Here is a 15,180-nt window from a genome sequence, read left to right as displayed (position 1 = left end):
AGGCAGGCACTGAAAAGAAGGTAAGGGACCTGCTACTTAACAGATTAATCAGGTAAGCAGATATCTTTGCCACCAAGCTAAAACATAGCATTTGGTTACTTTGTCACCACTCCTGAGGTGTGGTATGTATTTTAAGCACTCAAACAAATATGTAAACTATTTATTCTTTTTTATTTCCTGTAGATTCTTGTAGACACTGTTTGGGCTCTGTCATACTTGACAGATGGAGGTAATGAACAGATACAGATGGTTATTGATTCAGGGGTTGTGCCATTTCTCGTGCCCCTTCTGAGCCACCAGGAAGTGAAAGTTCAAGTAAGTATTTTAAAATTTTTCTTACTTGTATAGAGTTGTATTTGCTATAACCAGTTAACTTGTACAACCAGACTCCAATTCTGTCTATAAGCACTTCCAGATTTCTCCTGCTAGTCCCCTGAGCCTGACTTTGTTGATTTCCAAACCTTATCTCCCCTAGATTCTGTGCTGTATTTCAGACTCATATAGCCAATTTTTCTTGACTCTTTAGATGCTACTCTAAGAACCTCACACATTCCACTGTCATTTCAACCAGACAAAAATGAACAATCATCTTCTCCCACAACCTGCTCTTCTTTCTTATCCCCTTTCAGTGGACAGCATAGTCTAAGCTAGAAATGTGATTCCTCTCTTCACCCTTCAGTTCCCATTCCATTACAGAATCCTTTCAATTTTTACATCACCTTCAAATCTCCTTATATATCTGGAACCACTGATTAAGTTCAGGACTCATTTTCTTTACTCCGTAATTGCAATAGCCTCCTAACCACACTTCTTTCTCTCTCCCTACTCTAATAGGGGCAGGCAGCCAGTAGATCTGTTCCTCCTACTTCTGCCAGAGTGACTTTCTATATGGAAATGTTTGCCCATTCCTGACCTTTATTAAAATATTTCTGTGGCACCGATTGAGTAATGGATAAAACTTGCTGTTTTAAAATGGGACTTATGGTTTTTTATTTTATTTTTATATTCTTTTTTCCAACAATTTATGTGTGTGAGTATTGATTCGGGGGTTGTGCCATATCTTGTGCCCCTTCTGAGCCACCAGGAAGTGAAAGTACACACACACACACACACAAATATTTATCGTATTTATTTATTTTGAGTCAAGGTCTAACTCTGTCACCCAGACAGGAGTGCAGTGTCATGATCACAGCTTAGAGACAAGGTCTTGCTATGTTACCTAAGCTGATCTTGAACCCCTAGGCTCAAGTGATCCTCCTGCCTTAGGCTTCCAAAGTGCTGAGATTGCAGGTGTGAGCCACCATGCCCAACTTTTCCAATAATTTTTCACATACTATTGTTTAAAATTGATAATTGCTGTGAGTCTGCTTAATGCTTTGTGTAATGATGAAATAAGTGTTAATCATTCACTCCTTGCACTTTTACGTTTTCTTGGGGTTATGGAAAATGTATGTCATAAGCAAATAAACTAATAGAAAACATTTTATCCTTGTCCCAGACAGCAGCACTCAGAGCAGTAGGCAACATAGTGACTGGCACTGATGAGCAGACCCAGGTTGTTCTCAATTGTGATGTCCTGTCACACTTCCCAAATCTTTTATCACACCCAAAAGAGAAGATAAATAAGGTAAGACATGTGATGTTCTCATTATTTTATTTCTCTCTCTCTCTCTCTCTCTCTCTCTCTCTGGATCTCATTTTTAACTATCCTCTTATTTTTGTTATTACTTGTTTCTGTTTTTCTTCAAAACCCTTGCAATGAAGATGATGATTGTTTTAAATCACCTCTGTAATTATTTTGTGTCAGTGTTTAATTGCTTCTTGTAAGTGCTGCCCTGATCATCACAGAATAAAAAATATTTTTAGACTACCTGTGTTTTTATTTAAATAGACTGAGCATAGGAAGAATCATTAAGTTAGGAGCTACTAGGTAAAAAAGTACATGCGAAATCTGTTACTTAGATAGCTGGTGTCTTTTTTAAATTGAGATCATTATTCAATTTCCCTACAAAATTAGATCGGACCTAAAAATGAAGTGCCTGAATTCAAGGATCATGAAAAATTGCTCTTTTTAAGATTTCAAGCTTGTAGACAAAGTTATTACTGATTGTGTAATATGTACTTAACTGTTGAAGTCTTTTTATGACTAGCTTATTTCACTTAGCATATTTTCAAGGTTCATCCATTTTGTAGCATGTATCAGAGAGCTCCATTCTTTTTAAGGCTGAATATTTTATTGTATGCATGTGTGCTACATTTTGCTTATTCATTTGGTGGACATTTGAATTTTTTCTAGCTTTTGGCTATTATGAATAATGCTACAGTGAACATTAGTGTACAAATATTTGTTTAAATTCCTGTTTTCACTTTCTTTGGGTTATCTAATTAGGAATGGATTTCCCAGGTTATAAGGTAATTCTGTGTGTAACTTTTTGAGGAACCACCAAACTGTTTTCCATAGTAGCTACACTCTTTTACATTCCAACCAGTGATGTTATTAAGGGTTCTAATGCACATTCTTGCCAGCACTTATTTTCTCTGTTTAAAAAAATTATTTTAGACATCCTAGTAGATGTGAAGTGGTGTCTTATTGTGACTTTAATTTGCATTTAGTTTATCTACCTAAAGTGCTACTATGCCTCAAATGCAGCAAAATTGATAATTTCTTCTGTCATAACTATTTATGTGGTTGCTTGAGTATACTTTGACTGTTGAATTCTTATAGAAAAGTTGGTTGTGAAAAATCACATTTTGTAGATAACGTTTATTCCAGTGAAGAGAAAGAAACCAGAGACTTTCAGACTCTGAGCCAGTTATTTTTTACTGTAGAAATTTTAACATATAGGTGATTTTGTAGCTGAATGTAGTCCATAATTGGAAACAGCTGAGAAGTGAGGAAGGCAGCAGAAGTGGGTAGAGAGAGGATCTGGCCTGTGAAAGGATAGAGTGAGGATCCGGCTTTCATGTGAAAGTATCATGGGGGTAGAGGACCGGTTTATGGAGGTATTGTCTCAGCTTCAGCAAGCAGTTAGTTGCTTCAACAGCTTTTTACTTTGAGAATTTATGTTATTTGCATCTTGAGACCATCATGGGACCCTGGAAGTAGAAGTTACCAACTTGTTCCCCCACCCAACATTTTAGCTTTTGTTTTGTTTTAATTTGTTTTGAGTTGGAATCTCACTCTGTTGCCCAGGCATCCTCATGGCCACCGCAGCTTCTGTGTATACTGGGCTCAGGCGATCCTTCCATCTCAGCCTTCCAAGTACCTAGAACTACAAGTGTGTACCACCACACCTGGCTGATTTATTGTAGAGATATGGTCTCACCAAGTTACCCAGGCTAGTCTTGAACCCCTGGGCTCAGGCAATTCTCTCGCCTTCACCTCCCAACATGCTGGAATTACAGGTGTGAGCCACCATGCCCAGCCTCAGCATTTTAGTTTTAAAATTTTTAACCTTAGACTATCTTATGAGTAAATGTTTTTAAAATAAACAATTTGTCTTTATTAGAAATTGTTTTAACAAAGTTTTCAGAAATTCAATCGTAAATTTATTTCTGTCTTAGAGAGAGTGAATGCACAGAAATGGAAGCTTCATGAATAGATATTTTTGTCTGTTTTGTTCACTTCTGTATCACCATTGCCTAGAATAATGCCTAGCTTAGACTAGGCTTATATGTTATTGAATGAATAAAAGTCAGGTTAATGGGGCCCAAATATTATGAATAGAAGTTTCCTTATAACTAATTTTAAATGGGAGGTTTTGTATAACCTAGTCACATTTTAGGTGAGGTATTTTTAACATAAGGTAATTTGTTATCATACTTACAAAACGTTAAAATTAAACAAAAAGCATTAAGAGTAGAATTTTTCAAATAAAGGTGCCCTGATTTTGTTCAATTATAGGAAGCAGTGTGGTTCCTTTCCAACATAACAGCAGGCAACCAGCAACAAGTTCAAGCAGTAATAGATGCTGGATTAATCCCTATGATTATTCATCAGCTTGCTAAGGTCAGTCATATTTTGAGTTCATTTTGTTATTAATCTGTTATAACCAAGACTTTTTAGATAAAGATTTCATCTTTATGATCTTGTTTTTAACTTCAGGGAGATTTTGGAACACAAAAGGAAGCTGCTTGGGCAATCAGCAATTTAACAATAAGTGGCAGAAAAGATCAGGTAAGTTTGAAAAAACTGTAACTGTCGTCATTGTTGATCTTGGAAAGTAGTATACTACTCTGATGTTTAGTAATCAGTGACTGTTTTTAAGCTCTGTCCCATGTTCTTTTGGGGGAATAGCTAATTATAATAATTTTTTTTAAGAGACCCAGTCTGACTATGTTGCCCAGAATGGAGTGCAGTGGGTTTTCACAGGCATGATCATGACACACTACAGCCTTGAGCTCCTGCGCTCAAGCGATCTTCCTTCCCTAGGCCCCTTGAGTAGCTGGGACTATAAGCACATGCCACCATGCCTGGCTGGCAAAAAGATAATTATATAAATAAAAATATTTCTTCTCCTTTGTTGTCTAGGTTGAATACCTTGTACAGCAGAATGTAATACCACCATTTTGTAATTTACTGTCAGTAAAAGATTCTCAAGTGGTTCAGGTGGTCCTAGATGGCCTAAAAAACATTCTGATAATGGCTGGTGATGAAGCAAGCACAATAGCTGAAATAATAGAGGAATGTGGAGGTAAGAGTGGATTGAAGAAAAGTAGTTGAGCACTGGAACTCTGAAACATTAGTTCTTTCACATCAATTTATTAGAAAAAAAATTAGTAGGATACATTGTTGTTAAATGGCCACAGAATGTTCCTACTCTTTATTTGTGATGTAAGCATTCAAAGAGGATTTTCAAGAAAACTTTATTGTATACTTTGCAAAAGCTGGTTGTGAAGGTCACTCTAGAGATTGGCATTGCTTTTTGAGAAACACTGATACTCCTCTTGAAGGCACAGTGTGTAAGAGCAGGTGAAAAGCTCTGAAAACCACTACAATAGATCAATTCTGAAGTTTTATTTAATTGAGCATTTCTCACACACTGATGCCACCTCAGGAAATATTATTTTGTATTGTTGGAAAGGGTTAATGGTTTCTGAGTCATCTAGATATTTTGTTTCAGTCCTATCAGTTTTAAGAATTACCACAGCTGTGTGCTGGAATTTTTACTATAGAAGTTGCTTAGAAATTTTAATGAGAACTGTGGTTTGAAATACTGTTTCATTATTTTTCTGGCAATGACATATGAAGCATATATTTTTACATTTTGTTTTTTATTTTTTTGAGTTGAGGTCTCATTCTGTCACCCACACTGGAGTACAGTGGCACAATCACGACTCACTGCAGCCACGACCTCCTGACCTCAGGTAGTCCTTCTGGCTCAGCCTCCTGAGTAGCTGGGACTATACCACACCAACTAATGATGATGATGATCATTATTATTATTATTTTTTTAAGATAGGAGGTCTCGCTATGTTGCCTAGACTGGTCTCAGTCTCCTGGGCTCAAGCAATCCTCTCACCTTGGCCTTCCAAAGTTCTTGGATTACAGATATGAGCCACCACACCTGGCCACTTTTTAAAGTTTTTAAAAATGTAAAACTTTTTCTTTTATATATGCCAATTAATCATTAAATTTCTAAAAACTTACTTGTGGTTATATAAAAATAACATTTGGAAAACAAAGAGAAAGAAATGATATGAAATAGTTTGATTGTATTAAAGCAGTCTGGGAGATCTCAGTTCTAGTACCATCACTAGCTTCCCATGTAAGTAATAAATTTCTTAATTCCTTTACATTCTATGCCACAGCTGCCAGTGGAGTGTTCAGGTTTTTTTAAAACTGTCTGCCTCAGGATTCAGAGCACCTCAGAGGCTTCTTAGGAGGAAAACATTAGTGAGATTCTAGTCTCCACCCAGAAAAGCTCAGGTTTTTATGTTTTTAGACAAACTATCATCTTATGTGGGGAAACAGGGTGTTTGTTCTGAGTTCCTTAGGATTTCCTCATTAAAATGAGCATGGTTTTAATTAGTATCTCTTTATCAACTATTCAGTTATATTTATTTTATTTTTGTCAGGTTTGGAGAAAATTGATGTTTTGCAGCAACATGAAAATGAAGACATATATAAATTAGCATTTGAAATCATAGATCAATATTTCTCTGGTGATGATGTAAGTATAAAAATATAATTTCTACATGTAAATTGAAGCCTATATATAATATAAATTTATGAGTTTTCTTTTTATTTTTAATATGACTTAAGTTTATACTGTATTTTTTTATTTTAAACATTTGGGGTACAATCCAGGGTTAGGTACACAAATGGTCGTTGTACAGGTAAACTTTGGGCCTCACTTTGGTCCCCACTTCACCTGATTTGAGATTAGGTACCTTTATTGATGAAATGTCATTCCCCCCTCTCCGCTCCCCGGCAGTTTCCCACTACTGCCAATCCTTTTTTTATTGTATCATAATCCCTTTCTTATAGTATCATAATTGCTCTCACTTATGAGTGAGACCGTGTGGTAGATACTTCATAAGTCACTTTTCTTAAATACTTTTTCTGAAATTTCATTATAAGGTAAAATTGTAAAAGGAGTTCTTGTTTCATTTGTAATTTGTTAACTGGGAAAAAAATCATAATTATACAAATGATATATGTTCAGATAAGTTAAATAAATCTGCAGAAAAAGAAACTTAAGAAGGGAGCAGTTTTTAAATGTATGTTCAGTTTTAAATTGTTGTATTTCTTAATAAAATTATTACTGATTTACCCAAATATTTTTAGATGATTAAAGCATTATACAGACTTCTCTCCTGAGAGGTAAAAAATTCAGTTTACACCCTCAAGTATAGTATAATAGCCTAGTAAGAATTTTGTTTTCTTTTTTTATAGATTGATGAAGATCCCAGCCTCATTCCTGAAGCAACACAGGGAGGTACTTACAATTTTGACCCAACAGCCAACCTTCAAACAAAAGAATTTAATTTTTAAGTTCAGTTGAGTGCAGCATCTTTCCCACATTCGATATGAAGCACCACCAGATGGCTACCAAATGATAAGAACAACAACAGCAACAAAAGGCTCTGAAACACACATGCCTCTTCGTTTTGATGCTTCTAAAGCAAGCCATGTCTCAGTCACTTTGCAGTTGCCAAAAGTCACTATCACATGGACTGTAAATGCATATGCATGATTTCCTAAACTGTTTTAGAATTCTCCTTAACAATCTCAACTACCCTGTTTTCCCCTGTTCCCTGGTGCCACACGCTGACAACTGCAGTCTCCGGTTTAGAATATTCCATAGTGGTGGCATGTCAACTGGCCACTGATACTCCTTTGGAAAACGATGCACCGCGGATCAAGACTTTGGTATGATGCATATACACATTGGAAGACTAAAGAGGTACAGTGTGATCTGAGCCTCCATCATTGTCCTCCACAAACATATTTTCATATTCTTTATGTGGAAGAATAGATTTTAAAGTACAAGCCAAATGATTTTCATTGGTGGAACTGACACAACAAAAGTAACTTAAAAACAAGAAACTTGGTTATTGATTAAACAGATAAGTTTTTTAAAAACTGTAATTTCATCTACTAGTAACTGATGTGTTTATCTGCCTCAGAAGCCATGGTTGGAGGAAGAACTTTAGATATGGATGGTAATGCTTTTGCCATTATACCTAATTTTTGAGAACAGCAAGCCCTATTTGACCACTCACTTCAGCCTGTGTGTTCCTGCTGTTTTGAAGTAATCAAATGCTGTGCATGGTATTTTACCTGAGCTGCAACCTGTTACGGACTTGAACTTCTGTTTAAGTTGAAAGCAAGAGTCCCTGACTATAAAGGAAAAAAGCGAAAAACACAAAAACTACAAAGGTCTAAAATACCTATTGGTGATGTTTAAAAAATAAATCTTGCTTTCAGCTTTCAGGAGTTAATATTTTTTGTTTTTATTTGATAATTGGATATGGTTGATTTATATTGGGTTTAAACTGTGGAGCTTTCATGTTTACTGTAATTTAGTCTTAAAATATTTTTTACTTAGTAACCAGTGTTTTTGATAATGTGTTTGGCAAAAAACCAGCAACTATTTAGAAGTGTCATAAGACTTCATTCTTTGAGTATTGGAAAATTTAACTCAGATCCTACTCTAAAAACATATTAAAAGATTCAGACAGGGATCTGTGTAGAGGAGTAATCTGCAGTTTATTTAACACAAACCTGATTTGCAGTGATCTTGAAGTAATTCTGCAAAATCTGGTATTACTGTGTAAAGTCATTGCTTTTGGTAAATTATCTGACCCAGTTATTAATGAAAGAATAGTGATTTAAATTTTTAAACTAAATTGTGCTGTCACAGAAATGATTTTGTTGCTCTTGTTTACTGGGTATAATTTCCCAGTGTATTGATGTGAAAGGATAGAAAATCCAAACTAATTTAGTTATCCAATGGGGGGGTGTATTTACTGATGAAGATGAGACAGATGCCATCAGAGCTTTGTGAATCAGCTGGGGTGTTTTCACTGATAAACAACACATAGCAGGTGTGCGTTCATTACAAATATATGTATCTGCCAAGGTAGAGCCACTTTAAAGAGTGAGTTTTGTCTTGTATCTAAAGTAGATACAAGCGTATGTTTAAACTGCAAGATTTTTACTTGCTAGAGAATCTGTTTTAATATAGTGGTTTGGCCTCTGATTATTTATAGGTTTTATAAATTTTAGAATCAATTTCTCTTTAAGGTGGCTCAGATTTTTCAACTCTTGTGCACATAAAATTGAGTTGAAGTTCATTGTGCCTTTTTTTCTTTATCCAAATTTTGAGTTAAAGCTTCATATGGTAACTGCATCCTGTTCGGACACTATAGTCTAAGTTTTTGAAACTGTGTGGTGTTCATTAAAAAGTAGGAATAACAAAGTCAAAGCTAATTAAGGTCACAAACTTCGGTGAAACCCTTAAAGTCCAAATCTTCTTGATATTGTGAATTGTACCCCTTCCAGTTTAGTTTCTTCTGGACTCTCCATACTTAACTGACAGTTACCTTTTAAATTTTGCACACATTAAGATTAAAATTGGGCCTCTACTGTGACGATTCCTATTTCCTCTTGTGTTTTAAAGTGCAAACTAACATTTAAGTGAACATTAGCATCAAGTAGTGCAGACATATGTATGCATTTGCTTGATTCAATTTGTTGTGACCTTACCAGTTTTGAATTGGAATTGCACCATTTCGTAGATAAAGGAAACTAAGTATATTGCTGCACTTTTAAGTTTTCAAAACAGTGTTTAAAATTGCATTGTTTTTATTTTTTTTTTAAACTCAGTTAAAGACTAAAACATTCTTTCAAAAGAGGCATCTAAATGTGTTCCTAATTTTGTATATGGGCTTAGGTTTTGTAACCAATAAAAAAAGCTGCTATCAAATATGATATAACATTGAAAGACTCATTTCTGAAAATAACTTAATTCCTAAAAACTAGCTTTGTTTTCTGTAAGGTTAAATTTCAATTTGGAATTATTTTTCAAAAAATCAACCACATTGAGGTGAATCATGAATTACTCTTTTATTGTAGTTTAATATTTCTACTCTAACAAACCAAGATGACTAATAATGCTAGATTTGAGAGTATTTTGTGACCAATAAGAAGTACCAAAATCTGTGTTAATTTTCTAAGCTCTTGCTACAGAGTACCACAAACCAGGTGGTTTCAGTCAATAGAAATTTTTTATCATCCAGTTCTGGAGACCAGAAGTCTGAAATTAAGATGATAGCTTGGTTAGGCTTCCTGAAGGAAGGGAGGACCCTTCCTTGCCTCTTGGCAGCTTCCGTTGGTTACTGGCAGGCTTTGTTGTTTTTTGGCTTGCACCTGCATCACTCGTCCCTGCCTCTGTATCAGGTGGCATTCTCCCTCAGATTTAAATGCTATCACTTAGAAAAAGGCCATTTTTTAAGAAGGTGGGTGATTCTTTCATGAAACTAACAAAAAAAATCAAGCTTTTTAAAAGACCTGCCTAATCCTTGAAAACATGTAACTATGAAAATTAGTAATTAAAGTAAACTTGAAAGTTTTAACCTGTTAGAGATTATGACTCTAAGTAAAATCTTGTATTATTTAAAAGAACAAAGGAACAGCCAAACTTTTGAGTACAGTAATATTTTCACTTTTATATAATGCCACTTGAAACTATTTTTGAAAGAAATTGACGTGTAAGTAAATAAATGTGATAGTACTCATATAATCTTAATATCATTTTCTTCAGAAGAGTCCTCTTGAGCCAGGCATGGTAGGACATACCTGTAGTCCCAGCTACTTGAGCCCAGGAGTTCAAGACAGGCTAGGCAAAATATCAAGACCCCATTTTTTCTAAAAAATTTAATCTTTATGTGGAAAAAAAAAGTTTTTAAAAAAGAGCCATTCTTTTTTTTTTTTTTTGAGCTGGAGTCTCACTCTATCGCCCAGACTGGAGTGCAGAGGCTGCTCCCGGCCACCGCAGCCTCGACCTGCTGGACTCTGGCGATCCTTCCGCCTCAGCCTTCCGAGTAGCTGGAACTATAGGCGCGCGCTACCATGTCCGGCTAATTTTTTGATTTATTGTAGAGATGAAGTCTCGCCAAGTTGCCCAGGCGAGTCTCGAACCTGCGGGCTCAGGCAATCCGCTCACCTCGGCCTCCCAAAGTGCTGGGATTACAGGCTGAGCCACAGAGCCCGGCCAAAAAGAGCCATTCTTTTCAGGAGATTAATTATTTAATTATGGTAGGTTAGCAAGTAAGCAAGAGCCACTGACATTCATGAATTACTCTTTTATTGTATTTTAATATTTCCCTCCTACTCTAACAAACCAATAACTGCTAGATTTGAAAGTTTCTTGTTTTTGTTGTTTTTGAGTTGGATTCTCACTCAGTTGCCTAGGCTGGAGTGAAGTGGGACGCTCAGGGTCATCCCAGCGTCAACCTGCTGGTCTCCAGTGATCCTTCCGCCACAGCCTTCCAAGTAGCTGGAACTACAGGTGCACGCACTAACATATCCAGCTAATTTTTGATTTATTGTAGAGATGTGGTCTCGCCAAGTTGCTTGGGATGGTCTTGAACCCACGGGCTCAGGCAGTCCTCTTGCCTCAGCCTCCCAAAGTGCTGGCATTATAGGCTGAGCCACTGAGCCCAGCCTAATTTGAGAGTATTTTTGTTAACCCTAATTGAACTGGGAAATTTTAATTATTGGACTGATGCATAAGTTTGTAGCTTTTTTTGCTTGCCTATGGAATGCAAATGTCACATATGGTTGATTGGTCACCATTCATCACATTTGCCAATTCTCGGGTTGACTGATGTGGATCATCATGTATTAAAGCATTTAAATGGTCATCAAAGCCTGATGGCCTTCCTGAATGTAGAGAATCACTCCGGTCAAAGCGGCCCTCTTTGAAACGACAAACCACTTTCTTGCCATGCTTTCCCAGATGGCATTCTCTCAGCACACAGCACAAATATTTCCAGCCGTCTCCGCTGACTTTACTCCTCTGTTAAATAGAAGAATATGTCGGGAAGTGTTCATTTTTTTTCCACTTGACACTCCATCTTCTTTACCCCACAAGTAACACTAACATTCTTCAAATCTGCAAAATGCAAGGCATATTCACAAGCATAGCATTGTCAAACGATAAACTCCAATGCTAAAACACACTCTATTAACTTATGCATCAACCCAATCTATTTGGAGAAAGGGTGTATAATTTCTGTATATGAAGCTGTGACTCTTAAGGTATAATAACTCAAATGGTGCTCTATGTAATCTACCATTCATTTGGCTGAAGTTTAATGGGAACACTTCATGTAAATGTTGTACTTGATTAGATAGCTGAAAAATAGTGGTAGAATGATTCTCCAAAAGAATCATTACTATATATTATCTCCAGAGAATATGTATGGGGAAAGGGATGTGGAAGTGCAGCCTAATCCCACTATTTACTTGACCATGAAATTCCTCAACTTTGGCCTGAATCAGGGTTTCCCAAACCCGGCACTAATGACATTTTAGGCTGGATAATACAGGAGTGGTCCTGTGCATTGGAGGACGTTTAGCAGCATCCCTGGACTCTACTTACTGGATGTCAGTAACAGTTCTCCCCTCTCTCCTAGTCAAGACAACCAAAAATGTCTCCAGATGTTTCCAAACGCGCCCCGGGGGCCAAAACCCCCCTGGTTGTAAATCACTTCCTGTAGAAAGATCCACTTAAACGAGGCAGCCTAAATCATGACTTTATTGTGTGTACAGTCCCAGGCTTTCCTCAGATGCATAACATTAAAAGAGATTAAAATATGCCTTCTCTTTACTCTGAGTTTTAGGAAAAATCAGAGGCTGACCCAACTTTAATTCCTAAGTCACCCATCTGTTGGGAGCTGTAGGTAGTACTGAGCCCCATCTATTGCAAGAGACTTAGGGTAGATACGGGAATATGGAACAACTAGTTGGTTACCCTGTTAAATTTATCAGGCCTGGCTCAGTGGCTCAGCCTGTAATCCCGAGGTGAGTGAATTGCCTGAGGCCGCGGATATGAGACCTGCCCGGGCAACTTGGTGAGACCTCATCTCTACAATAAATCAAAAACTAGCCGGGTGTGGTAGCGCGTGCTTGTAGTTCCAGCTACTTGGAAGGCTGAGGCAGAAGGATCGCTGGAGCCCAGCAGGTTGAGGCTGTGGTAGCCAGGAGTGTGCCACTGCCCTCCAACCTGGGTGACAGAGTGAGACTCCAACTCAAAAAAAAAAAAATCTATCCTGAAGCCAAAAACTAGGGTTGTGAAACAACCAAATGCATGGATTGCCCAAATCTCAACATGTCCTGTAGTAGGGGTTTTTAAACATTTAAAGACCTTTAAATTCTCTGGGGAAAACTGGAGTTGGACTGGAAAATCCTAGCATAGTTTGGAAATCACTTCTTGAAGCTTTGTGAGAGATCGTCCCCATCAGACAACATACAAGTTTATTAAATGATTAAAAGCAGAGAAACTATGGCTGAGCCATACTCTCAAGAAAATGTTTCTGGGGCTGGGATCTGTGGCTCAACCTGTAATCCCAGTGGATTGCCTGAGCCTCCAGGTTCAAGACCAGCCTGTGCAACTTGGCAAGACCTCATCTCTACAATAAACCAAAAATTAGCCAGGTGTGGTAGGGCATGCCTGTAGTTCCGGCTACTTGGAAAGCTAAGGCAGAAGGATCACTGGAGCCCAGCAGGTTGACACTGGGGTGGTGAGGAGTGTACCACTTTACTCCAGCCTGGTTGATGGAATGAGACTCCAACTCAAAAAAAAAAAAAGAAAGAAAATGTTTCCTGCAGGGAATTTCTACAGTGTGTCCCTTCCCTACCTAACAAATTGCCATACACCTTCCTGAGGAATTCTCTTTACTCAAACTTTGGTACCTAAGGATACATGGGGCCTTGTGCTAGGTCATGTGTGAAGCCATAAGATAAGCAAGGAACATCTTGGGACAGCCATTTTACTAGGTGGTAAGTAAAACAATTTTATGATAATACAATCCAAAGTGTTACAGAGTAAAATATACATTTTACATAATGCTTTTTTTTTTTAATCGGTGTCTCACTCAGGCTGGAGTGGAGTAGAGTGCGTAGCATGACTTCCTGGGATCGGGCAATTCTTCCACCTCAGCTTCCTGAGTAGGTAGGACAACATAGGTGCACCACCATGCCCAGCCAATTTTTTATTTTTTAATTTTTTTATGTAGAGATAAGTCCTGCTATGTTGCCTAGGTTGGACTTGAACTCCTGGGCTCAAGTGAGCCTCTGCCTCGGCCTCCCAAAGTGCTAGAATTACAGGCGGGAGGCACAGTGTCTGACCTGGTTTTATATAATGCTTTAAAGATAAAATCAGATTTTTGAGGCAGGCCATTTCATGGAAACATGCCTGCAGGAATAAGAATCAGAAGAGTTTGAGAAGCAAAGGAGATCTTCTTTTCAAGGAAACTTTTTCTACTTTGTTAACCAGTTTTTTTGCTTCAGAGTCTTGTCTTAATATTAAACAAAGTCACCTCTCTTAATTGTCCATTTTTATGAATTTATTATTGATTGGGAATAGACTTTTTATTTCCGGATAGCAAAAGAGACTGACCCATTTTTTAACAGCTCCTTTCTTTCACTTGAACACCCCATGCATTTCATCTATACTGACCATAAAGTGGTTGCTGGACCTGGCTCCTGTCACATGAAGCATAAGGACCCCAGCAAGGAAGAGTATGGTGTGACTAGTTTCCAGGTACTTTGGATGGGAACATTCCATTATCTGAACACTTGATATTATTAATGTGGAGGAGATTATTTCAGTTATTTTACCAGCATCATCATCATTAGATTTGTGGTCAAGTCTCAGCCTCTACCTTCTTTGTCATCAGCCCTTTTTAGCCCAGTATTTAGGCATCTACCCTTTTCAAACTAAATATAAGTATACATTTCATATCATTTTAGCCCAGTTTTCCTCATAATATGATCAGGATATATTACTTATGTGAATCCTTTCAATGTCTTCAGTCTTTTATAAGAATTGTGACTAAGGTTTTAGAAACATTTGAATACATATTGAGCACCCTATCCCATGCCAGGTGCTGTGCTAGAGCACAGGATGCTTTCTAAAAATCACAGGAATGAAAGGTAAAAGTTACGATAAGTGTTGGGGAAAAGGCATACAGTAACATATAGTAAGGAGAACTGGGTAGTTAGGAAGGTGATAATCTGGTTGATGGTGAGCCCATACTGTTAGGACACTTTACAAGTGCCTGAAAGTTCTGTCATCAGAGAGAAGTTTGATTTTCCCAAAATTACACAGCTAATTGTGGTAGAAAAGCAGGAGTTAATTGGGCAGTTTGGAGACACTTCGTGGCAGTGGGAAGAGTATGTACAAAGCCTTGTGGGAAGCACCATGGGGCATTCAAGGGAGTACAAGAAAGCGAGTATAGCTAGATCAAAGATTATAATGGGAATGAAACTTAACTGGGGCAGGGGAGGGACTAAAGAGGTAGGGTGGGGCCAGACCCCACAGCCTGGTAAGTCATATAAAGGATTTTGGTATTCAAAGAGTGAGAAAATCATCATTAAGCAAAAGGGACAAGCTGGGCTTGGTGGCTCAGCCTGTAATCCCGCGCCTTTGGGAGGCTGAGGTGAGT

General features: G+C 37.5%; 1 protein-coding gene across 1 annotated transcript in view; it reads left to right on the top strand.

The window, feature by feature from the left end:
• KPNA3 (karyopherin subunit alpha 3) overlaps positions 1 to 9,441 on the top strand; it is a 46,406-nt gene extending 36,965 nt beyond the window's left edge. Inside the window, exons 10-16 of the mRNA XM_021714930.1 lie at positions 184 to 315; positions 1,499 to 1,627; positions 3,905 to 4,009; positions 4,106 to 4,177; positions 4,532 to 4,694; positions 6,079 to 6,173; positions 6,899 to 9,441. Of these exons, the coding sequence (XP_021570605.1) occupies positions 184 to 315; positions 1,499 to 1,627; positions 3,905 to 4,009; positions 4,106 to 4,177; positions 4,532 to 4,694; positions 6,079 to 6,173; positions 6,899 to 6,997 (795 nt within the window). The 3' untranslated portion in view covers positions 6,998 to 9,441. The remainder of the gene's footprint in view (positions 1 to 183; positions 316 to 1,498; positions 1,628 to 3,904; positions 4,010 to 4,105; positions 4,178 to 4,531; positions 4,695 to 6,078; positions 6,174 to 6,898) is intronic.
• The last annotated feature ends 5,739 nt before the right edge of the window (positions 9,442 to 15,180 follow it).

Source organism: Carlito syrichta, unplaced genomic scaffold, assembly GCF_000164805.1.
Source record: "Carlito syrichta isolate Samal-C Ts95f unplaced genomic scaffold, Tarsius_syrichta-2.0.1 Scaffold305878, whole genome shotgun sequence".
Lineage (NCBI taxonomy): Eukaryota > Metazoa > Chordata > Mammalia > Primates > Tarsiidae > Carlito > Carlito syrichta.
The sequence above is the reverse complement of the archived record's forward strand: the minus strand, read 5'-3'. Positions and strand labels throughout refer to the sequence as shown.